We start from the raw sequence: 25,974 nt of genomic DNA, 5'->3' as shown, positions 1-25,974 counted from the left end.
AGATATTGAGGCGACAAAAAAGAAGACCTCAACGAAGTTGGCCGGCATCAAAATTAGACAAAAGAAAAGCAGAAAAAACACAACAAAACAAATGAAAAAGAAAAAGAAAAAGAAAAAGAAAAAGAAAAGAAAAACATGCTGTAGCTGCACGCAGGCAGAGCAGCTCTCGGAACAAAAAGGTGCACGGAGATTTGACATGGAAGCGCTGCAGATTTGACGTCTATGGCTTTCACAAAACTTTAGATTTAAGTTCCCATCAATAATATATAAGGAAAAAATATATCCCAGTAGAATTGGTCATACAAAGCCTAAATTTTGTATGGCCATAGAATTGGAAATACAAAACCTAAATTTTGTATGGTCATAGAATTGGTCATGTATCCGTGAAAGAAAAGAATGACTCCACCGAATTATGATTATGTTTTTGAGAGAAAACCGATTCACAACTGCCACCGGGTTCCAGCATGACTGCAACACCACTAATCTTAGCTACTACTCTCGTACGGTGATACTAAATTAGATAAATTTATTTGTTACAGAAAAGAACATGACCTGACATGACATAGCAATTATGTAAGCACTTAGATAAGTGATCATAGTCTCCCGTTTGAAGCTTCAGATGTTCTTTACTCACGCCTCAGCATAAGACAGCCGTGATTGCCAAAGTCCTTGCCTCCTGCATTGAGGCACAGAACTTTCATCAATTATCAAAACAGAGCCCATAACTACTGACCAAGTTATATTAAACTGACCATGGTAACAAAAGATTCAATAGGTGGTAAAAATGAGTAGGCTAAACAAGTATGCAATCTATCTCTTCTAACAGGAATAGCTTTTTAAGTATTTTTTTTAATGCCTATTGGACTATAAATATAAGGATTATCATCTTTTTAGCAGCATAAGATTTTAAAATAATTAGTGAGTTAACATGGTATCAAAATAAAAGCTCATAAGTTCAAATTCTGCCATAAATATCTTTGCCTACAATTCATTTAAGTCAAATCCACTTTTTTAGCCTATCAAATTGTGTCAAGCCTATAAATAAATGGGAGCATTAGACTACAAATATAAAAGCTATCTTTTTTTAACGGCTAAAACTTTTAGAGTAATTGGTGAGCAAACAATGCCTTGCTTGAATACATGTCCCTCACAAAGAGATCTTACTATTACTGAGCTAACAAGAGCTCCTATTCTCAGACAGTGTCATCATATGAAGTTACAAACATTTGATGACAGCTAGATTCTTTCCCTGCTTTCTATGTTCTCAAATTACAAGCCAACAAAAAATAATCAGTGATATCTTTTTTTTCTACATCTATGTACACAAGTAGCTAATACAAACAGAGCAGAAATTATATCCATAATTTGGTAACTTTTCAGATTGTATATACCCAGAAGTTTTGAGATTGTATAATTCAAAATGGTAAGATCTTTGTAGCAAGGAGAACTTATCAAATTCATCAAATATGCAAAGAAATTGTACCTTAGAAAAGTTTGAGATCTGATTTTAGCTTGCTCTGCCTCCATTTAGGCAACTTGTAAAATGCTTTCTTAGTCCCTCCAAACTTCTCTTGAAACTCCTCCTTAGATAGATAAGCCTGCCCATTAGAAAAAGTGTTCATCTTGTTCTTAGTCATTCCAAAAGGTCATAACACTTGATCTGAAAGAGATCTTTCCACTACATAGAGAAAAGTAGAGGAAAAGAGTCCATATTGCTCAACCCGAATAGTAAGATTCCAGTCTTAATGGTTGTTATTGCTGTTGCTATTGTTGTTGTACATAGTAATATTGTAATATCTTGAGAAATATCAGGATATATGCCACATCAAGCCAAATCCCATGAGAAAGCCAGCATGCCAGCTGGATTAGTGAGCATTTATCAAACCTTGCGTAAACTGCAGCACTAATCAACAATAGATAAGGCCAAGTTATAATGCTTTTCAAAGGAGATCTCACAGACAACCTGAATACTAACCTAAGCATAGTTCTATCTGTTCATTCTTTCTGTAAACGAAAGAACATGTGATAACTACTAACAGATATCAGAGTATCAAGTAGGTCTTTAATCTACCTGTTAGGTTGATATATAATAGGTCAAAGCCTCGACTAGTTAGAAAGCAAATCCTACCACAAACTAGAATAACAGATTCTATCAAATCATCTTTTGTTTAAAATGTTTAATCCTGAATAGTTCTGAGAAAATTACCTCTAATCTTGTCATGTCTATGCCTGTCATTGACATTCATGAAGGAACCTTAAGTTGCTCATAAGAAAAAAATTTCCACCCAGTATCTGCATTCTCTTCATGGTCCACAACAGTCACTTTCTCAAGATTTCTCAAGTTTGGATCCAACTCTTGAGCAACTGATAGAGACTCTGTTGATCCATCTGAAATGGGAAAACATAGGAGGTGGATAACAACTCTCTTAAAGCAACACTCAGCTTGTTTGATTACGATATTAGCTGTCTGACCTAGCATAGATGCTTACAAAAGTGTAATATTGATAACCAATACATGGTAAAAATTAACCATGCATGTCATTAGAAGTTACGGTAATGATGGATTGGGCACTGTAAGAATTAGAAAAAAAAAATTTAAGGGTTGAGAGAGGAGGGAGCACAGCCCCTCCCCTGTCCCTCTCCAGCACGCGACGAGACGCAGGAGCTCGGCCGAATCCAAATCTGTTTCAGATTTGGATCTTTGCCCTATAAATAAACAAAAACCCTAATTCTCTCTCTCCTCAACTCTCCCAGCCTCCTTTTCCCTTTCCTTCTTCTCCTTCGTTTCCTTCTTCCTTACCGTTGGAATCGCGACGTGGGCTCGGCCCGTCGGAGCATCGCCGGAGGAAATTGGGACTATCACACCTCTCCTTAGTAAGACCTCTCCTACCCTTAAGTTTAATTTCAATTTAAAGAGGTAAATTAGAAATACCTAATTCATGGAATTCGACTTTATTGGCAAATCAGGCCGGCCAGCGGCTTCGGGTCGCAACCGCATCGTCACCGGAAGCTTCGTGCTCTAAGCTCGGCGTCGGTGAAATCTTCTAGGAAGCCCTCGTGGCTCCAATCGACGTCAGCCTCGGCATCGGCCGTCGGTGGTGGGTTCTCCTCCACCTCGTGAGGACGACAAAGTAGAGAGAAAGAGAGAGAGAGCCGGTCGTGAACCGCCGCCGGCAGGGTCGGCGGCGGCCACTCTCTCTCTCTCGATCGTTCTCTTCCTCGCGTCGGTCGCGGGAAGAGAAGGTTGTGGGTGGGGCTCGGGTTTAACCCGAGCTAACACTTTTCTATTATCCAAAGACCTGACCCAAACTGAACCATTTATTTGGGTGGGCTGCGGGTTAGCCCGTAGCCTAATCCAATTAATTTTGGCTGGGCCTCGGCCCAACCCGATTAATTAGATTTCATTTTGGATTGGGCCAGGCCAGCAGCAGCCCAGCCTAATCTAATGGGTAATTAAACCCATTTTAGTTCTTTTTAGCTTTTTAAAATTTTAAAAATATTGATATCATTCAAATTGAAAATTTTATTATTATTTATTATTAAAGGTGGTGATTTTTAGTACATGAGCTAGAGATTTGAGATTTCGGTTGTCTTGCCTAGATCAGGTGAGTGGGTTCACTCACATAATTATTTTATTATATTTTGTACCTTTGTCAGACATGTAAATTTTCTGTGTGCAAATTTATTTATTTCATCCGTATGTGTAAAAATTTAATTATTATACTCAGTAGATCATTATACTTTGTACAAATATTAAAATTTGTGAAAAAAAATGAGACTAGTATTGGTATGACTTAGAGAACAGTTCCGGTATAAATCACTTGCGATTTTTCCGTGGTGACTCAAGTCTATCTGGAAGTCCAGGGGAAAGTCCTAAATCAGATCACTGCAGTGACTTTCTTAGGTGACTCTGGTGGGATTAGGGAATAGTCCTAGGATGAATGATAAATTCCTAGGTGACTCTAACTTCTCTCAACGGTTAGTGGAAAAAACAGAATGTGTTGATCACATAGTGATACCATTTGATGACCTTAACCGGATCAACTATGAAGAAAAGTCTCGAGCGTCATCTCGAGGTGACTTCTAGTTGATGTGGATCCACAGAGTTTAGATCCATTGAGACTGTGCAAGGTTACAAGTTGTGACTTTTTATTGTTATCATTTTTATTATTTTAAAGAGCATGCTTATTGTAAATTGTTATGGATATTGTTGATTTTAGTTTAATCTTATTCAGCATTAATATAATTTAGAATTTATTTGGTTTTCGAGTGGATTCCATTCACTGAGCTATAGTTGTTAGCTCATAAATTCTTTTTTTTTATATATTTATTTATCTAAGGTAATAGTCAGTGGGGCGACTGAGCGAGATGTACCCGGATTCTACCTTCACTTAGGATTTACCTATTTACTTTTTCGCTCTTTTGGATTTTATGCTTTAGATTAGAAGATTTATTTATTTCGTTAGAGACTCAAAAACAATTGTCGGTAATTTCATGTATTTGACATGAATTTTTATTAATTTTGAGCTAAATTTTAAGTGGGGGCCCACACATTATTAATGATAGTTTAATGGTGGAATTAATTTAGCTCAAAGTATACTTTATTGTCAAATATTCACTTAGTCAAATCCATGAAGAGAAGTGAATGAAAATTGGCTCTAAAGTGGGTATCATGGCAATGGAAAATAAAGAAAAGTGAGTTAAGTACCATATTGAATATTTGAGAAATATTAGTATGGTATATAAGTAACAAATTTCTTATGGATTTTGGGCCCCAAAAGGAGTACCTATTTTGTGGGTAAAGGTTACTATGCAACTTAACTCACACACGCGCGTCGCCCGGCCCGGCTCGGCTCAGTTCGGTTGGCACGCACGGGTCAAGTCCAATTTTTAATTTTTGCCTGATATGGGTTTGGGTTCAAATCTGGTTTGATTAGGGGTCGAAGTGGTGTGTCCCTTCGATAAACAGTTAATCAGTCGGTTAATTGGTTGAACCTAACCCGAAATGGAGCATCCCTTCATAATGTAACTATTAATTAGTTTCTGACCCAAAATGGTACATCCATTCGGTGACCTTTTGCGTCTTTTCGTCGAGCTTATTTAATTCTATAAATAGGCTGTCAGTCTGCATAATTTAAAGGGAGAAAAATTAGTTCATTCCTTTCCTTCTAGAGTCGAGTCTTTAAATTTGAATATGCATTTGAGAGAAAGTACAGCACGGTTCAGGTTCAATCAAGGCATTAGAAAGCTGCTTCCTTTCCAGTGCAAGGCAGTCGTTGTATCCTGGGAGACCGACGTCCACTGTTCCAGAAGCAATTGGTGGAGGACGAATTGGTCTTAAAGAGATAGTGTCCAACAATAGACTCGACTATTCAGAATTTTATATTCTGTAATCTGTAAGTTTATTTAATTCATTTTGATCGGATTTTTTGTGACTTTTTGGAATCGGATTGTAACCTCCAACAACAATAACATTATTTTATGTTTATTGCAATTAGTTATAAATTTAATAAAACAGATTTTTATTTTATTTATTTATTTGCCATCGTACTCGTAGAAAGTATTATTAAGGCTTCGTGTATCTCAAGTATATTGAGATGTATAGCCAGTCATGATTCCTATTTCGGGTCGTGACAGGCACTAGTTAAGTTCCTTGGTTCATTTACCAGGTCTCCAAGTGCCATATGAAGTCAAATTTGCATAATAAGAAAGTACGAACTAAATCAGGGAAACCAGAAGAGTAATTGGATAACATGTCATTCTATTGAGAAAATTAGTGTGATATAAACTACCTTTTGCAAGACTATCTAGAGATAAATGAAAATTTGTCACGTGCAACTTTGGGGAAACTGCATGAGTAGGATGACTAGAAGAAGCTGGAAATATTTGCTTTGCTACAGCAGTTGGGATGGACAACAGATGACTCTTTGGAGAACCAAAATCTGGTGAAACAGTACATGCAGCCAACCCTTCCCTTTCATGCAACCCTTTAGAGTAGACTGTTTTTCTGATTGAATGGTCAGCTGTAGATTCAGAAGAATATCTTCTAAATGACTTCCGCAAACCTTTATCAGGTGTCTGTAGAACCAACTTCAGTAAGCACTCAAAAAATAAACTCACAATTAAGTTTAACAAGATTGCTTTCGCTGGTAAAAATGCAATGAAGGATCATTTGTCATTTTGAAACAGATGAGTGGAACTAGCATTCGAGATGTACAAGACCTGTAGAGGCTATAATATAGGAGTAAGAAACTTCTAGTTCCGCATAAAAGGAGAAACCACGTCTTACAGTGGCATTACAAAAAAAAAGGCGAAGTTGTGAGAACATACTGAATAGCCCCATATTCAATTATCTACCTAGATCTCTTATTAGTTTAGATATTTTAGCAGTTGAAGATTAAATTAGTAAATAAGTAGATCATCTTAGACACAAATGTACAGAAAATGAGACCAAATTTTCATATCCAAATTTGTTTGTTATTTACTTAATTAGATTGATTCAAATTACGCTTTCTTCATGCTTTTTCACCATCATTTTGATACCTAACCTTGCACAACATGATCATAGAGGTCAACTGAAAGAAGAGAACTTTGCAATTGTTTTAGATAAATGTGATTGTGATACTGAACAGTGATAAGCTGGACTCTGTCATGAGCAAAACCAACAAAGAAGATATCTAACCTCCATTTTCGCTGAAGATCCTTTCAAAAATGCCAATTTCCTCTCAAACGAGTTTCCATGCATCTGTCAGCATTAGAAATAAAATATCAACAAGTAATAAGGAAATTGCAGGTTTTATCAATTTGTGCCAATAATTGGAAACTTTTTAAATCACAACTATTTTGCCCTTATAAGCAAATGATAGTGAAAATGAGACAGGGCATGAAAACAGTTGAAATTTGAAACAACAGGAAGTCAAACAGCAATAGTACTACACCATAAAATATGACATACATACATACATATGCCTTCGCAGTATCCCAACTAAAAAAACAAGTGAAGAAGGAAGGCTCATTCCCTTCTGTGATAACATATGTAGCTGTATTCATTGATCGCCCTTCTAAAAGAATGTCCGCCTCTAGGAATTTCTGGAAGTGAAACAAAGTATGTCAACTGTCAAGGACATGAGATTTGAAATTACAGGTGGAAAGAAATATCAATATTAGGAAGTAATATGACCTTTCCGAGATCAAATGCTTGTTCATTGGATGTAATATTTGCATGTAGTCCAACCCAAACATACACTTCATTACCACAGTCCAGTATCAGTGCATCTTCAGTAGTTAAATCATCTTGAGTAAAATTGAATATCTCCTTCCCCTGGATATATCAATCAGAACTGATGAGTTGGCATCTTGTGTGGCTACATATGCTGAAAAATTAGTTTGAGGCTTTGAGCATTTATCATTATTATTTTTTTGCATTTGTTATCTAGCAGAATCTAAATTTACATACAAGCATGTGCAAGTGTAACTTTATGAAAACTAATAGTGCAATAACTATTTTCCTTTGATTTTGCATGTATAGATAAATGAATCACCTTTTATTTTCCTTCAATTGTTGGAGATCTGAGGCGTATAGGCTCGCATCTAACGTTATGCTCTACATGTTTCTATTGCCTTTATTCCATAGTTATGTCACACATAGCATGAGCTATATGTAGATAGGAAGCTGATGCCCCTCATAGGCTACTTTAACCATTATAAGCTGCAGCTGAACATATCATACCAAAGTTTATTGACACAATTTCTTATTGTCTTTGCTAAGGAATGACTATATAATGAAGATCTGTCTATTATCATCTCCCATTTTGATATGTACAACATTGACAGTTAAATAAAAATTTGTTCGCCGAGATTTGCTAGCTCATATCAAGGATCAAGCAAACTAACACAACATTAACACAAGAAAAGATAGTTGAAGCTTGACTAGGGAAGAAGTCCTTTAAGTGGGGAAAGCTTTAGAGTACGAATTCAGCTAACAGTCTGAATAAAAGGCAAATCTTCTTTCTCAAGGAAAATAACACAACTATTGTGGAAATTCAGTAGTGAGCATAGACATAGACCCAAGTATCCAACCTTTCAAATTGTCGCAGTAATTGTGAAAGGATAAGGAACTCTGACATATTTATAGCAGTAGATACTAGAAAGACAGAAGGACAAATTGTCTAAAATGTTTGTATGAACTTATAGGATTATTTTCAAATATTAGAGCTGTCATATGTTGTTAAGTGTATTGCTTCAGTCCTTAGCGATCAAAGAATTTGTTTTATAAAGTGAAGATTACCTTATAAGAGCCTGAAGATGATCAGCCAAATGACAGCAAGAAAATCATACAGCATTAGTGATGCTCTTAAGATCAATATAAAGCTGATGGAAATCTGAATGAGGAAAAAAGGCATTATGTGTTGCCAGGAAAGTTACCGCCAAATTATACGGCAAATACCTTCTTTAAACACACAAGTAAATAAATGTGGACCTTCGGTGCAGCCTCTATTGTGCTTTTCCCTTGGATACTCTGATTTTCCACCTAAAATATTCCAGAAGTGATCTGATTCAGAACCTTCCCTAATTGATATAGATTGTTTCAGAGGCTGCAACAGTAGCAAAGGTTAGATAGAAGAACAATACAAGATACCACTAATTGAGGAACAACTATTTATAAAGATAATTAATATGTGAATTATAAGACATTTTAAGTCACAAAAAACTACCAATGACAATATTGCAAATATATGTCTGCTTAATATGCAAGAAAAACGATGAACTTTTGATGGAAGCAACAATTATAGATCAAATTATCTGTCTAACTATATAAGGATAAAACAACAATAAAAATCTTCTGTCTGAATAAACTGGGTTCAGCTATAAGAGTCCTCATTCAGCTGTGTATGGAAAAATCCTCTGCCAAAAAACAGACTTCATATCTTCTCTAGCAGTTGCTCACCAGGTCCCTTTCAGTCTTTGTTTCCTCCTATAATCCTATCATCCCATGGTAACTGCTACTTAATTGAATCACATATCTGGTGCACTATCTGATTGGGTTCAATAAATCCAAATCATTTCAAATGAACTTTTTGCATCATAGTCTCAATTGATCCTACTTCTGGCTTGTCATGAATAGAATCATTCCCCATTCTCTGTTTCCATGTGAGGCCACTATCCGTCTCAACTCCTAATATTCTTGTTTCAATTTCACTTTTAGAAAAATGTTGCTTCTTAATTTCAAGACATTCAAAATTTTACAGAATAACTGATTTTTCTATTGTTAGATCTTTGGCAAATACTTCAATACCCCTCACTAATTTAGATTCCCAATCTAACGGTTATGACAGCAGGTGAGAAAGCATTTGTCATATCTGGTACCGGTTTCTCATTACCATTCTAAGAGCTTTTATTATGCACTAAAGGACTCATTAGTAATTAGGATTCTGCAACTCCTCCCATTAATTATGCTTATGCGTTGAGTGGATAGAGATAAAGAGGTAACTATGTAGTTATTATAATGTTTAGGGGTTGATTGGATAGATGAAAAGATAAATGTGTACTATGTAATTATTATAATTAGGGGGTTGTGTGGATATTGACGAAGAGATAACTCCGTGGTTAAATTATCGTTAGAGGTTGTGGATAGAGAATTAGAGATGAAGAGATAACTCTGTGGTTAAATTATCGTTAGAGGTTGTGGATAGAGAATTAGAGATGAAGAGATACTACCAAGAGGAGTTTGAAATTGAGAGAGAAGCAATTGTGGAGAAAAATCCTGGAATAAATCACTGGTTGAACTGATTCTTGAGGCGAACTTTGCAAATTTCCATTTATACTCTTGATTGTATCAAGGGTCGGATCTCTCTTTTGTGCCGATTAATAAATAGGTAGGGATGGTACGGAAGATCTCTATATTCTTCTTTCCTTGGAATTAAGAGGTATTCAATTATCAGAAGTGACACTAGAAGCAATGCTTCATCACTCCTTATCTTGAATACTGGAAACACTACAAGAAACATCCTCTCACACCAGCAGGAATCTTAATTGAAATCTGATTCTCCCTATTCTGTTGTGCATCTCAAAGGTAGATTAGCAGAAGTTGGTAAGACTAAATAATAACAGATCAAAATCGCATATGAATCGACACGATTTTTTTGGACTCCTTGATAAGATAAAATAGGAAACTTCAAAGTACATTTTCCATCAGTAAATCTGCAAGCATAGTTGAGCTCTTGTCTATTAATTAGATCAACAGCATTGTAGCACAAAAACTGAATGAGCCAAAAAGACATAAATTTCTTTGGACAGAACTAAGGGAATCTTTCCATATTTTCAGGTAAAAGAAGTAAAAGCGACATTATACTTACACTTAACCAGTCCAACATCATGTCGAGCAGATCATGGTCACTTCGTGAAGAAAGGTTTCCGGTCCAAGTGAAGAATAAATCTCCATCTTGCAAGATGTAGCACTGTGAGGAATTGAGTGAAGTGGAAACCTGAGATTCAGGTAAGCAATGAGCATATTATTACAAACTGAAGAATTGCATTTCCATTACCTCACTACCTAATGCTTGCTGCAAGTGTTTTAGTTGCCATAATCTTTTTCTACAATATGTAAACATTATTTAATATAGATCAAGGATGGTTGTGCCAGTAGTGGCACGGGGTGTGCCAGTAGCATACCCCTGTGCCGACCTGTGCCGGCTGGTCATTGTGCTAATGTGAAGCATGTAGGGTGGACTCAGTTTGCTAGGGAAGCACAACATGGACGTAAGAATACTTAAATAGAATTCCAAGAAGACTCAGATCAGGAGTTTGACAGTCTTATATTAGGTCGAGCTCATCAAAGCCAGACAAGGAGTCAAACCTCTAGAGGCCAAGCTAGTGGTGGTCATTTGGGTATTGAACAAGGACAACAAGCTACTAATCAAGTTGGATCTTCACGACCAGTTACTAGTCGAGTTAGACCATCTTCACAATCAATTGATCCCTTAGAAGGCTTAGATAAAATTCATGATAATAAAACTAAAGATAATGAAGATGATGATGATGATGGTGATGGTGATAATGACAATACTCAGCTTGGTGTCAGTGATGATGGAGATAAGGCATGCGTTCCTACTACACAATCTTTTATGAGGCATTATATTTATAGATAAGAAAATTTTTGTACATGTTACCCAAGATTAAGACCACAGGGTTAGACTTAGACAACCACGAGGCAGAATTTATTAGAAACAATAAAAGGAAAGGGACTAGCTCAAGCTCAACATGATTATATCTAAATGAGGAAGAACTTGAGTCTTTAGGTAGTAGGACATCAAGAAAGATGCTCCCATAGGATAATATGAGTCATCATCATTACCATTATATCAATTACACCAATCAGAACTACAGCGTCCTTATTATACTCCATATTCATAATTTCCATATGCTTATGGTGTGTCTGTACCGATGCCGATGCTAGTTGTTTTCGTGCATTTTCACTATAGATTTCGTATCATAAGAGAATTAAAAGATTCTTATTTGTATAAACTATGTGAGACATTACGACGAGTAATACTATCAGTGGATAAGTTTTAAAGATTATTGATAGTATTTAATGCAACATTTTTGTGTTATTCTTATGCTAGCAAATGAAGTCTTGGATTCTCCTCGTCATTCTACATTCAACTAATATTGTTAACATCAATGATGCGAATAAATATAAAAGTAAAGTTCTGCACATAATTATGAAAACAGATTAAAGTCAACATAAGGAATGCATACTTTAAAATCAACTATAATTACGTGAAACTAACAAAATATGTTAACATATCTAGATTGTTCCAAAATTTAAAGACCTAAACAAGCATTAGATAGATGCTCCTTAGTTTCCTGCTGTTATTTCTCATCAGTTGGGTTACTCTAATCATCAATTAATGATACTTTATATATGGTACATATCATCGATTCTTTCATGGACTTCTGGATAAATGCTACTTAAAACATTCAGCTTTACATACACAAATTCAATTCAGTAATATATGGCACATGCAACCAAGGTATTAATTTGTTGATTTTGTTCAAATACATGTTTTAAGTCATATTCTCAAGAAATACCCAAAGGGTCTTCACCCATCCTCTTATCCCTCCAAACTCTCTTCCACAGACCTTCTTGATCATCAGACTTTAACTTAAGAATATAATGGAAATGAGATAAGGAATAAGTTAATGGGAGAGTTGGGGGAGGGAGATGACTATGACTGCCTTCACTTAATATGTCTCTTTACAAAGCAAGCTTCCAACATGATGATTTAGTTGTAGAAAACATTTAAAGTAACTGAATGGATTATGCTTACTTACTGAATCAACTTGGATAGCTTGTACAGTATGATTTCCCGAACCCTGGACTCGAAATAAGGCTGCTTTGTCTTTCTTGCAATCTTCATCTTTGACCCTTTTATGTGACATGGACTTTTTGTATGCTGTGCCCATGCCCCCCTACATGGCAATGTCAACAACAGTAGGAAGTCAAACATTACACCCTTTATTTGATCCACAAATGGCCATGTGAACTAAATAACCTGAAGCTAACTAAACAGATCTATATGAACCTTGAATATGATCAGTGACTTGAAAACAGTGAAAAATAGATCAGGCTCTCTGCCTTCAAATACCTGCGCCTGCATCAGATTGAAAGAAAGACCTTGGTAGGTTAGGGATAAAGTAAAATAAAATCAACTAGGTATAAGCTATATAAGGCAGCACACATCTCCAGCAGAGACAGCAGGAATGACAGCCTCAATAGTAGGCCAATTCATTGCACATAATTTTATAACATCACATAGATATCAGGACTAGAATCATTGTTGTTAAGAAAACCTAGCTATAGTAGAATTAAGAGCACAAACCATAACTGGGTATCCCTTGACTGAATCAACCATGCTAGTCATTATGGAGACTGCATCTTTTCTATCTTCCTGCAGACAATATTAAAGAAGTCCAAGTTCTATGACAGGTTAGATAAAGCATCAAAAAGAGAAAATATTATGAGAATGTGCACCGCTAAGTCACAGAAAGACAGCTAGTTCTTTGTCCTGTTTCTTTGGTAGACATGTGAACCATCTGTTATTAGTAGATGATTAGGCTGTGGTATATGACTAACGTACAAAGTATAAAATGAAGGAGATTTGTTTCAGCTATGCTGACAACAATGGAGCGCTTTGACTCTAAAAGGTCTTTCTAACTCAGTGACATTAAAAAGAGAAAGTTCTCCTTTCAAAAAGCTGATATCATTACCAATATGCTCCTCTTTCCAAACCATGCATAAAACAAGTGATGATCCCTTTTGCTTCCACGATAGCTATACTGCACGATATAGCAGTCTCCACTGTAGAGTTTGTTCTGTTCAATAGTTGAAAGGAGTAAACCAGAACCAGAATCCACCAGCCAAACCTATCCTATATGTAACTTCATATCAATACATACTGCTATGGAACACAAAACAATTGCAGATACACAAGGCAATTTACCTTTAGAGTGCCATTACAATCAATGAGCAGCTCAGTTTTATCTTCAGGAAGTTCCTTGATGTCATAGTCCTGATGCTTAAATATTGCTGCCACCAGAATTAGCAAAACATAAAACATATCATATGTCATACAAGACATAGTAAGATATTGTTAAAAAGAAAATCTTTGTGAAATCTAGCATTTTAGGAAATAAACCTGCTACTTTTCCTCGACCTTGCACATACAAGTTTGGTGACAGATTTTGGGGCCAACCATTAAAGTACGACTTAAATTTAGCAATTTCAGACCCTTCAGTTAAGAAAGTTGTATGAGTACTTGTTGTCCTGCCTTGAGAATGCATATAGTCCTGAAGGAAAGGTAATTGGTTAATAAGGTGTTCAGAGAAGGCAAAGCAAACATCTATATGATGAAAGGGCATAGATGTCGACATACTTCAAGAAATTTTAATTTCTTCATGCAGGATTAGCTTATAACAATGAAAGCAAGACATACAATGACAGATTAATCAATTCACATTCCATAAGTTTTTTTGAGTTATTGAATGAATATTTCAATCTAACACGACCAGTGCATTTGGAGCATATGGATAAGTGAACCGCTAGAACCGTGTGGCTTCATTTTGACCGGGAAAAATCCGAAGTGAGGATGCACAGAGGAAGTGGAGAAGGGAGAAGCAGAAGGATTGAGGAGGCGACTAGTTAATAACTTAATATGCAGCAGAAATCACCTTAAAGATTGACTGCAATATGAAGAAAAGAAGCAACAGCCTTTTGATACCTCCTACTTCTCCCTTCTTGTTCGGATAGAATTCCCAGTTGAGTGGGAGATATATCACTTGATATGCTAGCCAGCTAATTTTAAATCCCTTATGCTGGTCATTCTCCAATAACAACAATTGTAGTCCAACTAACATTTATATGCACCTGGAAATACATTCATACCACTCTAATTGAACATGTATGGACAGAAAAGCTTAAAAGAAAATTGATTCTTGGAGGAACATCACGCAGTTCTATCAGGCAAAGTACAAAATTATTACTTCTATAGCAGAGACATTTGTCTTCCTTTCAGAGATTAGTGTCGTCTTTCCCATCCAAACAAATATTTCAGCACCACAATCCAACATATAACAATTATCTGAACTCAGGATTGCTTTATCCAGTGAAGGGGTTTCAACGGGAAACAGCTTTCCTTTGTTGATCCTAGAAATGTAAAGGAACCGTCAAATAACTCAATGGAGAAATAAATTGTTCACCAAGTAGTGTATCTTGGCAGTTAAATGTCTTAAAAAAATATACTAAAGCTTAAAAGTTAGACAGGCTTTTCAGCTGAAACTTAGACACCAAAGCTTTACCAGAAAAGCTTCCTAGATGAAATATTATTAGCTTCTGCCTGAGTTGTAGAAGGTGGATCTCGTGAAATAGGGGCATAGCCTCCAAATAGGTTCCAGAACTCTCCAGCATCAGAATCTCCAACCAGCTTCCCATCATCTGCATTGATGAGCAGTAAACGTTGCAGCAGAAGTTCTCTTTAGAAACTATCAGACGATCTTACCTATGGTTGCAACTTCACATCTTCCACCATGTTGATTCTCTTTTATGTATTGAACAACCTCCAAAGCTCTGGCTCTTTCTTGTGTACTAGAATTACAGCCACTGAATAGGAAAATCTTTGAATTTGTGTCGAGTACAAAGACATTATTATGGTTTAAGGTGGAACGGGAAAATGGCACCTGAACAGCATTAAAACAAAAGTTGATTCTCCCTTGGTAGCCCAATATAGTTTTAGTTAGATAGCAGTTAAACTCAGGAAGTCTGCAGATTGGGACATGAAGATTAAAATGTATATTCCCTATCCCTTACTTCTCTAACATGAACAAAGTGGTCTCCTTTGCAACTAAACAATGTGATTTGATAGGGTTGTCCTCCCATGGCTTGAAGATGTGAAGAGAAATGTCCGTCAATAGGTATGATGCATGGCTTGAAATATGACAAGAACTTGTCCGTTTCTGATCCTTGGACCTCCCTGTACTGGACTGCACGGGAGCCAAGGGCTGCATCTAACTCAATTGCCTTGTCTGATGCCATTGTGCAAGCAACCTACGCAGAGGAGTAGTGTAACAAGGAGGCATCTAATGCTGGATCGATGGACAAAATCAACTGGTCTGGCATACATACCTCCTTCGCATCCTTCTCCATCCAGTAGTGTAAATCATGATGATGAAGCCCATTTTTTAGCACGACTGTCTGCCCTAGTGGCATGGCAACAAGAATGGAAACTCTCAGGTTTAAAAAATGGAATTGGAACGCAGAAAGGACGGCCATCTGGGTGAAGTCATTAGTAACAGGTATGATGTTGACGACTAACTTACGTTCAAGATTATATAAGTATTCCCAGAGAAGAACTTCCCGTGGGAAGATTTGGGAATGGGGACCAGATGAAGATTCACAATGCACCATACTTCCAACCCACTGCAATCAAAGAAGCAAGAAATATATAAGGAAGAGGAAGACGATCTAATTGAACACTTTTAGATTAGCCAAGCATCAGAAAGAATGATCCAACGAGGATGCAATTGTTACGATATACTAGTAATTTTCTACAACGCATTTGACGGAGAGTCTCCACGAAGAAGCGCTCCCCCTACTTGGGATGGGGATGCATATGGAGCACAATTACCGGGAAGGTATCAGTCTCAGAATAGAAACATGAGACAGAGGACGGCAGGGCCGATCAGTCAATGAGCTCAGACGTACTTAATCAGCGATCACGAAACCATAATAGGGAACCGAGACCGAGCAGAGGAAGAAGGAAGAGAATGATGACCTCTTATCACCGACACCACGGAATGCTTCATCCACGACCTTCGTAGACATAGACATTCTCCAGCGCCGATGAAGAATTGTGACCTACTCCTTCCTTCCGCAGCCTTCCAGCTGCTGAACTTTTCTGTAGAGGGAGGGCTAAAGGCAGGCGGGAGGAAAGGAGAGGAGAGGGGGAGAGGCGTCAAGGAAATTTGCAAAGCAAGCAAGAAGAGGAGGAAGACAACAATAGAGGGAGGCCATATATAATAGAAAAAGGCCAAGTGATCCACTTTTTGGCGGGCTCCACTTCTACGGAGACGGAGAGCCTAAACCAACGGAAGCTGCCAGAAGACCAAGGAAAGTGATATACAAATAACTAAATAAGCCTTTGCGCTTTGATTTCGTTGTCAGTAACCAAAGATACCAGAAAAATAACAGGAAAAACAAATTACGAAAAGCGTAAGATCTATGGCAACTTTTCCTCTTCTTGTTTCTGTTTTTCGAAATAAAGGTGGACATAATCTGCTTTCCTTTATGTGTCAATATTGTCGACAGTGAAAGAAGATAGAATGTCTTTCTCATAAGCATTTATTAAGTCTTTGGATGTGGCAGAGAACTCAATCGTCGATCCACGTTCTCTTTTAATTTTTTAATTTTTTTTCTTTTTTCATAGCATTCTTTACTGTTCTCAAATTACAATAGGAGAGGTGGTAATTGTCCTCGCACACGATGACCCAAAACACAATATTTCTATATATAATCGTATAATATTGATTGATCTGGTAGTTTGGCTACACGTTATCTACAAAAGCCGACTCAGCAAGATCAATTGCACGAGCTAGAGCGGCAGCCTTGTTCTCGCATTCTCGCTGCTCGTCATCCGGGTCACTGTCCGCCACGATACCCGCTCCAGCCTGAAGGTGTGCCACCCATTCCTGCCGCTTATTCCTCTTGTCTTTGTACGACTCAATGGTATTGGATCCAGTGGGGAAGACGATGGTCCGGAGAGCGAGAGCTATGTCCATGTCACCTGAGAATGATATGCCTCCAAAACCGCCGCTATACGGCCCCCGCCTTGTGACTTCCAACTGATCAATTAGCTCCATGGCTTTTACCTGGTCTCCATAAATTAGTCACAGTCAACCCAAAGTTGAGCAATCACAGTGGACAAGGATATTATGGCAAGTCAATCAACAGCACAAAAAGAGCATTAAAAAATTGACGCTCTGTTGTTCGTAATTGTGAGAATGAGACCACAATCTCAATGGGTGATGAAAGAAGAACAACGTTCATGCAGTACGGTATTCGAGAATAAATTCATAAGCAGACACACATTGGTAACAGGGAAGGTCACAAACTCACAATTAAGGATTAGCCTACAAAAGGATTGTCTATGCAAAAGCAAAATTTACTGGAACGTTGGAATAGATATCTCTGTCTTAGGACTAAAAATTTGATTTGCCAACCAAAAATGATGCTAAGAAGGGTTGCATGCATCTTCCAAAAAGTTAAAATTTTGGCATTCAATGGATGGGAGAGGGCAGGCATTTGATGAAAAACAGAAGGAAAATAAGGTGACATGAATATCCAAGCTGAAATGACCACTGAAAGGTTGCGCAAAAAAGAGTGCTGAAAAGATAGTTACTATAGGCACTGCTGAAAATGGATAAACAGCATGGTTATCATGTAACATACAAGTGCAAAAGAGAGAAATGTTCACGTGAAGGAATAGTGGCAAGAATACGAACCTTTGGAGCTCCACTAACTGTTCCCACCGGCAACGCGGCACGTAAGACATCCCAGCAGGTTAGATGACCAAAGAGTTCTCCAGAAACCTGCAATAATTCAAACAATCAGAAAGTTTTGCATCATTTATTATGAAGAACCCGTTAACAAAAATCTAAAAAAGGATATGCCCACATTATTTACATTAGCTTCTGGCCAGTTTCATATGGATAATTTAGTTTTAAGAAGCCTGCAACATAGATGAACCTGACTACACTAGAATATGGTAATTTTAAGCAAAAAAGAGAAAAAGGAAGATATTTGTTCATGCACTAGAGAAAACTGAAGGAAATTACTGGAAAGAGAATCGTCAAACTTGCATTTTTCTTTCCACAACTTTACCCTGTTTCCATTCAGATTTTCCAACCATGTGAAATAATTCCCAGTAGGAAGATGGTATATTTTCGATTATATCTTTTTCTATGATCAATAGCATATCATATTAAATGACTATATTTCATCTTTTAACCTAACTTCAAAGGAAATAATTTACTATCTCATCCAATGTGTCAAAAGAATTACAGCAACAATAACAGGCTTACAGCAATAATTAGTTGCCATTATTTGATAAAGAAAGATAGTGATTAATTGGTATTCCAGGTTTACTCCCACATAAACATAGAATGTTTAAACAACATCCAAGACAATGCTTGCAGTTCATAAGACTATGGTAAATGAAAAGCATATTGCATACCCTGATAAAAGTTTTCTTACCTATCTACTAGCTTATGAACACAAAAAGTACTACATTTATATTAGGGTTCTTTTCTTTCCTTGAGTTATTATGAAAGAATACCATAATAGTATTAGCATCAAGTTTCCGAATGTCCAAAATAAGATTCTACGTATTGGAATTGGGATCGGGATTGGCTATCCAAAAAAATAATATGTATTATGCGTATCGACGGTATTATCAATATCAGCCTGTATTTTAAAATACAGAATTTTTTTAGAAATAATAACAATAATATATAAATATAAATTTCTTCATATATAAATTTAAAATGAAAAATAAATACTATTTTCTCAATCTTTGTCTCTTCCCCTTTGCACCACTCACTTTCTTTTCTTACATAAAAAAATTATTACCTTTTCTTCCACTAACTCTCTCTTATCAAACTCTCCTTCCCACTAACTCTCTCTTTTAAAAAACTCTCTACCCCACTAACTCTCCCTCACTAACTCTCTCTCTTCTACTACCTCTATCTCTCACTAATTCTCTCTTATTAAATTCTCTCTCTTAAAAAACTCTCTACCCCACTAACTCTCTCTCTCACTAACTCTCTCTCTTATTAACTCTCCCTATAAAAAAGACTCTCCCTTATCGACTACCACCTCTCTCCTTCTCCGACATAGTATTTTATTTTTTTATCCATGTCTCCCTTTCCCATCTCTTCCCCTCTCTCTTCTTCCCTCTTCCTCTTATTACCGCAACCCACAAACTCTCTCTTCTTCTCTCTCTTTCTCTCTCTTTTCCTATCTCATACGACCAATCTCGACTCGAAACAAATCAATATCAACAGTACCTGGCCGAAACCTGTTAATATAGTTTCAACAAGGGATTAGGATTGACCGAAACTAGGATCCATGGTCCAAAAACACTGAGCCCCCGTTTGGTTATAGGTTATATCTTTTCATATTCTAGATTAAAGAACACTACTCTAGATTTGTAACCAGACATTAAATTATTTCTATTCTAGATTAGAAACACTATTCAAGTTATTCTAAACATAGGCCCAATTAGGATTTTTCACTTGGTTAGACAAAAGTTATTTTAAAATCATCTCTTATCTCTCCTACCATTCACCTATCTGATTCCATAAATTAAAAGTTTTCGCTTAATTTTCCTAGCATCATATTTCAAAGTGTCCAAAAATATTGAGCCCCCATTTCGTAGTATTTCATTCATAGTTTTCAATTTCGACCGATCCTAAGTGGGACCGGCCGAAACGGATTGGGATCTGCTATAGCCGATCCCGATCTGGGCCGAATACGGGTGGCTGCTAGCAGCCACCTGCTGCAGGGAGCGGAAGAGGGAGAGGGAAAGAGAGAGAGAGTGAGGGAGAGAGAAAGGGGGAGAGAAAGAGGGAAAAAGGAAAAGAGTGAGGGTGAGAGGGACAGCTGCTATTGACAGCAGCAGCTAAAGAGAGAGGGAGAGAGAGTGAGGGAGAGAGAAAGGGAGAGAGAGAGAGAGAGAGTGAGGGAGAGAGGGAAAGATAAAAAAAAAAAGAGGGTGAGAGAGAGGAAAAAATAGAAAGAAAGAGAAAGTGTAGAAAAGAATGGATACTCCAAACTAATAGTTAAAGGAATAGAAAAAAAGAAAGGGAGGAAGAGATTTTTAGTTTTTTAGTTTTTAGGCTTTATATGTGAGTAATTATTATTTCTTATTTTCTTATAATTTTTTCTAAATTTTTAGAAATTTCTCAATACTTTTAAATAATATTTAAAATTTTATTTAATTAAAATAATTCGATCCGATACGGGCGGCCGATACGAATGATATGACCGATATGGCCGATATGTATCGTTTTTCCGGACGGCCGATCCCGATCCCAATACCGATTTTTGGAACCTTGGTTTCATTCTATAAATAAAAAATTTCTGCTCAACTTTTTCACCTATCTCATTTCTTACTAAGTATGCATTGCATACTTATAAGTATTCAATGCCTACCTACAAGTATATTATATAAATTACATATCTGTAGAAAAATAAGAAAACTTTAATTTAAATTTATTTGAGTCAACTTTTACTTCTTATTTATACTTTTATCTCAATTTTGTATCGCATTAAAAATAATTATTACACCACTATCCTAAATATTATAGATTAAAGGTACAATTTTAAGAGTAAAAAAAAAGAATAGTTATCCTAAATTTTTTTCTTAACCGGAAACCAAACAAGGCCTGAAGGAACAAGGCTACCAATGTCAAGAGTGATCCATAAAAAGGTTATAGGATCCAGAATTGTAGAGAATAGGTGAACTTCTAAATCTCTAATTGCTGAACATTATGGTCATGCATCTAAACTATCCATGTTACTACTGCATTTATTATCACCTCTACTACTAACTGCAAATAGTAAGAGAAGAGCCTTACTGTTGAGCTGATGTGCATCACATGGGAGTATCTTTCAACATTCATTAGCTTTTCCACCTCTACAGAACCAGGCTTGGAGACCTGTAAGAAAAGTAACTTCAAGCAAAGGCAAAGAAGAGCAGAATCTCAAAAAGACAAAAACAATGATATCTAAAGTTCTATTTGTTAGCTGTAGAGTGTAGATATTCTTAACTTTTACATTATGATAGCAAACATATTTTTGACAACATGGAAAAGTGTGTCCTGATTAAACTTTGTTGAAGAGTGATATGTCAAAGTTGACAGAAAAAAAAAGACCAACCCTTCCAACATCATTCCTTCCCAAATCTACTAGCATAATGTGTTCAGCGCATTGCTTTTTATCATTCAGCAGCTGCTGTTCCAGCAACTTGTCTTCCTTCTCTGTCTTTCCTCGTCTAACTGTGCCAGCAAGTGGTCGGTTAATGATCTTTCCCTGTAAAAAGGATAAAGTTCCTGAGGTGATAAGATAAGCCATAGAAAGAACTTTTAAAAAACAATGGGGCATAATGGTCAATGTAATATTCTTAAATATTCCAGTTAAATACCATGAAAAGTAGGTACCACCGTACCAGCAAACTAGCTATGCTAGAAGTTGTTAATCAAGGTCCTCAAGTCGAGGATCCCTTTAACCACCTAGATACCACTTAAGGTATTTCAGAATAGATGATTCAGGCAACCACTTGAAGATGCACAAGAACAATCCAAAATAAGGTTTAAAGGATTTATCAGAGTATCAAAATCTGTCGTGGAAACAATTGAAACTTTGTGAACTTAAGAGTGATCAATAAAGTAGCATAACACCATGCAGCATGCATTGCTTTCTCCACACAAGTCAAAACTAACTATAGATAAAAGAAAGGTACAAAAATTATATAAGCTGCAAACTTAATGTTTAGTGCTACAGAATACCAATCCTCAAAATATCAATTCTTTCGTGTAAACAATCAAGCGATCAACATCATCTCAGTTTGCATAAGAAAGTGCACAGATATATTCTAATCAAAGAGCAAAGAATATATACACCATTACAGTGCCAAGATGGCAGCTTAAGCAAACAATTTAGTCTTATTTGCTGAGTTGTATGGCACCTAACTGTCCAGTCTCCAAAATGGCCTTAAGGTGCCTAGCTGGTGCTCTACACCATATTAACATGAACCGTCAAGTACCTCAGTTACAACAGAAAATTTCTGAATTTATTAGTTGGTATGAAATTATTTCTGATGGTTTCCTTGATTATGGAGTCCAACATGCCATGCCAATTTAAACTTTTGAGTGTAAGTTCAACAATTTCAGTACATCATAATTCATCAGTTCACTTGTATAAAGCAGGGATATGCTTAAATATAGATCCATTGACTATCTAGTCATTAACAGTAAGGTCAGACTCAGTTTTCCATCAATATGAAAGATTTTAAATGATTAGTAGTCCAATTAACTAACTATTCCATATCATTAGAGAAATTCCAAATACATTTGGGATATGTAAATGGCAAGCCATCAGCAGCTATATACTACGTGATTTTAGGTTAGAAGCAGAGAGGACAGGGAAAAAGATCATTATGGGCTCACTATTCTTAGCTATGATTAGAGATCTGGGCATACCTTTTTCACACGAGTAAGAATTTCTGGGCTCGATGCTACAAGAATACATCCTCTTGCCTAAGAAAAATAAGTTCATATTCAGTAAATTATCAGAAAAGTGCTGCAAAAGTTTGACTGAAACAAGAGGTTTGGTAGACAACTGACGCACTTGTAAATATGTCATGTATGGGCTTGGGTTGACAATTCTTAGTGCTCGGTAAACCTCAAACGGCTCTGCAATGGTACATCGCTCGAAACGCTGACTCAAGACAATCTGGAAAATATCTCCTGACAGAATATGTTCCTTAGCCTGCATAACAGCATTCTTATATTCACCACTTGTCATTGATGACTTCTTTAATGGTGAACCAAATTGGCGAGTATGTAACTTTACGGATCCCGCAGACAGCTTTGGACTGGTACAGGAAACTTAAAAAAAGATTAGCAGAAGAAAATGGAACTGCTAAATGAAGATTTTCTTAGACAATGCACAACATGTACTTTTATAGTTACTCACACATTAAAGTTGTGTACTTTGGACAGCAAAAGATCCAACTTCGACCTCCCATCTTGATAGGCATCCTCTATGGAAGAGTATCGATCTACTTGCACCCAGTGAATGACAAATGCTTTCTGAGACAAATATTAGAATCCAAGTCAGCTCAATGATTGCAAAATGAATATCATTATAAATTGAGAATGGAGAAAAGAAAAGAAGAAGAAGAAGAAGAAGAAGAAGAAGAAGAAAAAAAAAAGAAAAAGAAAAATAGTAAACAGATAATGGTTAAAGTTCTCAATTCTCATGACCAGAATCTGAATAGCTCACAAGTCATAAGACGAACAGTCAGACATGAATTTTAACATCATATCGGCAGAAAGAAATCAGGTATGTGCTTTGAAGGCAACATGATTTTGTAGTTGCACCATATGTTTTTCTTCCATTCCTCATAATGAATATGGTAGCGTAAAAATCCAAATTTCTTGGAAGATGATTAAATATCTATACCTACAAAAGAGTGAAGAACAAATACCTTTTCCACATGATCAAACACTATTACATTATTGTAGAGACCTAAATGAACATCCGGAAGATTCCTATCGTCCTGAGGAGCATTGGAGAATGGAAGCTTTTTCTTTTCAACATACCGCACTGTATCATATGAAAAGAACCCAACCCATCCACCTAAAAAGGAAAAATGAAAAATACGATTAGCAAACAGATTTTAAGTTTCAGAAAGAGTTGTTGCAACATTTTCTGCTAAATTTTGCTCCACTAGACTATAAACATAGAAAGAAGACAAACTGAGAGATGTTTTATATATTTATATGATTTCATAACATTTACTGACGAAATTGAATTGGGCTGTATAATTTTTATTGAGAGAAATGAGTAGATTACATCTAATTATTCAGAAAACATGTTCTTATGTTTCGATGCCAAAAGGAAATGAAAAATAACTTGAAGAAAAAGATGACTTGAAAATTGAGGCAAGAAAAGAAAAAGAAAGTGTAGCAGAGTGCAATTTTAATTATTTAATTTAAGCGTAATCTACCATCAGAAAATCTGATCGGTTCCTGGTATGTGCGTATCCAGCATAACTAGAAAAATTGAAGAATTGCAACAACATTTTTTTTCCCAATAAAACACTGAGCATCACTGAGCAGCGGAGATCAAGAAAGGAAGAAGGGGGAAATGAGAGTAGTAAACCACAAAAGACATCAGGGAGCTCATCCATCAACTGAGGGCTCCATTTCTCCGCGATCCTCTGGGGGATCCGCATGGGATCCTCCACCATCTCTTCCGACGTCTGACCTTCCTCGTGATCCATAATCGTAACCCTGCTCTCCTTAGCCACGATCTCCATCACCGGGTGAGCCCCAACCACGCTATAACGACCCTAGTGGCCACGAGAAATATTAAACCTCTCTACTCTACCGTGCCTTGACAGAAGAGAAGACTTTGGGAGAAGGTGATGTTATGAGGGAGCTCACCGCATTGGTTCCCTGAGAGGCTTGCTCCACTGACTCGAAGAGGAAGCTGGGAGCCTCCTTGTCATCGTCGTCGACGAGACAACGGTAGGCGAGCACTGGCGTGAGGTGGTCGGATAAGATGCATTCATAGAGAGGGACCAAGTTGCCTTTCTTGGCCGCCTCCGAGAAATTGGCGGCCTCTGTATTGTTACTATTAATAATATTATTAGTTGGAAATCCGGTAGAAGTAGCAGCATGTACGACGACGGGATCATGGGGGGAGGAGGAGCATTTGAATTTGAAGGGAGTAAGCGAGGGGTTAGAGAAACCGAGAGAGATGCCTCTCTGGCATAAGGGGGTGGTGAAGGCGGGGAATGTCGTGGGAGGGCGTCGGAGGATGTTGGAAGAGGAAAAGGCTAGGGCTTCCATGGATGTTAGTAAAATAGGCAGACAAAGAAACAAAGGTCGATCAACAAACTGGTACTACTAGTAGTAGGTACGCGTCGCAATGGCCTATTAGGAGGGGAATGGTTCCGAAAGAGAAACTGCTGCCTCTCTGGTGGTGGACCACGTGCCTTGATTTCTAATGCTTGGTTTTTCAATTCCACGAGCACGTTGCAAGTTTGCGACGTGCTTGAGGGAGACTATATTACAAGTGGATTCATCTATTATATATAAAAGAGATGGCTACCAAGTCAACTGAATTGACATGCGACCAACTCGGACTACGTAAAAGCCGCCTATAATGAATTTAAATTGCTAACCTAGTGTAATGATGTGCCAAATTTTCATTTAGAGCATCTCGGAGGGCTCTATAATTGGAACACAAAGGCATATATTATTTTTTAATAAAAAATATATAGCTAAAAAACTCTCATTGATATCTTTATAATAAGACTAATATTCAATAGTTTTAAAAATAATTTTAAATTACCATTTTTCTAATTTAAAACATCAAAATTATATTACATAAAATAAAAATAAAATATTTAAAATAATTTAAATAATTTAATATTAGACTTATTTTAAACATCTCAATGAGAGGTATTATTTTTATTAAAAATTAATTAGTAAAACTAATTATATATTCAGTTTAATTAATTAGATTATTTAATAATGGATATAGATGAAATTTAAATTTTCGGATTAAGTTTTTATAGGGCAAAATTAATATTTTCAAAAGTTAAATAATATTGGAGCTGGAGCCCCATT

At 36.6% G+C, this 25,974-nt stretch overlaps 2 protein-coding genes across 14 annotated transcripts; both read right to left on the bottom strand.

Moving 5' to 3' along the window:
* Nucleotides 1-238: 238 nt before the first annotated feature.
* Nucleotides 239-16,524, bottom strand: LOC140782990 (villin-1). Of its 12 annotated transcripts, none has more exons than XM_073129921.1 (23): nucleotides 16,329-16,524; nucleotides 15,874-15,973; nucleotides 15,680-15,748; nucleotides 15,365-15,601; nucleotides 15,057-15,234; nucleotides 14,857-14,992; nucleotides 14,542-14,704; nucleotides 13,698-13,848; nucleotides 13,503-13,588; nucleotides 13,270-13,425; nucleotides 12,882-12,950; nucleotides 12,585-12,653; nucleotides 12,334-12,471; nucleotides 10,356-10,484; nucleotides 8,447-8,594; nucleotides 8,288-8,298; nucleotides 7,181-7,321; nucleotides 6,960-7,089; nucleotides 6,683-6,745; nucleotides 5,793-6,078; nucleotides 2,207-2,388; nucleotides 1,484-1,598; nucleotides 239-676 (listed from the first exon to the last, which is right to left on the bottom strand). In XM_073129921.1, the coding sequence occupies exons 1-19, from the start codon at nucleotides 16,382-16,384 to the stop codon at nucleotides 6,726-6,728; spliced, it is 2,187 nt and encodes a 728-aa protein (XP_072986022.1). In that variant the 5' UTR covers nucleotides 16,385-16,524; the 3' UTR covers nucleotides 239-676; nucleotides 1,484-1,598; nucleotides 2,207-2,388; nucleotides 5,793-6,078; nucleotides 6,683-6,725. The 12 variants fall into 12 exon arrangements, with proteins under 12 accessions (XP_072986022.1, XP_072986013.1, XP_072986015.1 ...); XM_073129912.1 differs by having other exon boundaries at nucleotides 6,964-7,089; XM_073129914.1 differs by lacking the exon at nucleotides 2,207-2,388 and having other exon boundaries at nucleotides 239-468; nucleotides 553-676; nucleotides 6,964-7,089.
* A 529-nt stretch (nucleotides 16,525-17,053) lies between these two features.
* Nucleotides 17,054-25,316, bottom strand: LOC140782338 (anthranilate synthase alpha subunit 2, chloroplastic-like). 2 transcript variants are annotated; one of them, XM_073128856.1, is made up of 10 exons: nucleotides 24,784-25,316; nucleotides 24,503-24,689; nucleotides 23,823-23,974; nucleotides 23,309-23,424; nucleotides 22,961-23,207; nucleotides 22,813-22,869; nucleotides 21,491-21,643; nucleotides 21,190-21,270; nucleotides 18,055-18,141; nucleotides 17,054-17,421 (listed from the first exon to the last, which is right to left on the bottom strand). In XM_073128856.1, the coding sequence occupies exons 1-10, from the start codon at nucleotides 25,189-25,191 to the stop codon at nucleotides 17,098-17,100; spliced, it is 1,812 nt and encodes a 603-aa protein (XP_072984957.1). In that variant the 5' UTR covers nucleotides 25,192-25,316; the 3' UTR covers nucleotides 17,054-17,097. The 2 variants fall into 2 exon arrangements, with proteins under 2 accessions (XP_072984957.1, XP_072984956.1); XM_073128855.1 differs by having other exon boundaries at nucleotides 24,500-24,689; nucleotides 24,784-25,315.
* Nucleotides 25,317-25,974: the final 658 nt, after the last annotated feature.

The sequence above is a fragment of the Typha latifolia genome, chromosome 2 (genome assembly GCF_019914945.1).
Source record: "Typha latifolia isolate L0001 chromosome 2, TyphaL0001v2, whole genome shotgun sequence".
NCBI lineage: Eukaryota > Viridiplantae > Streptophyta > Magnoliopsida > Poales > Typhaceae > Typha > Typha latifolia.
This window is presented reverse-complemented; position numbering and strand designations above follow the sequence as displayed.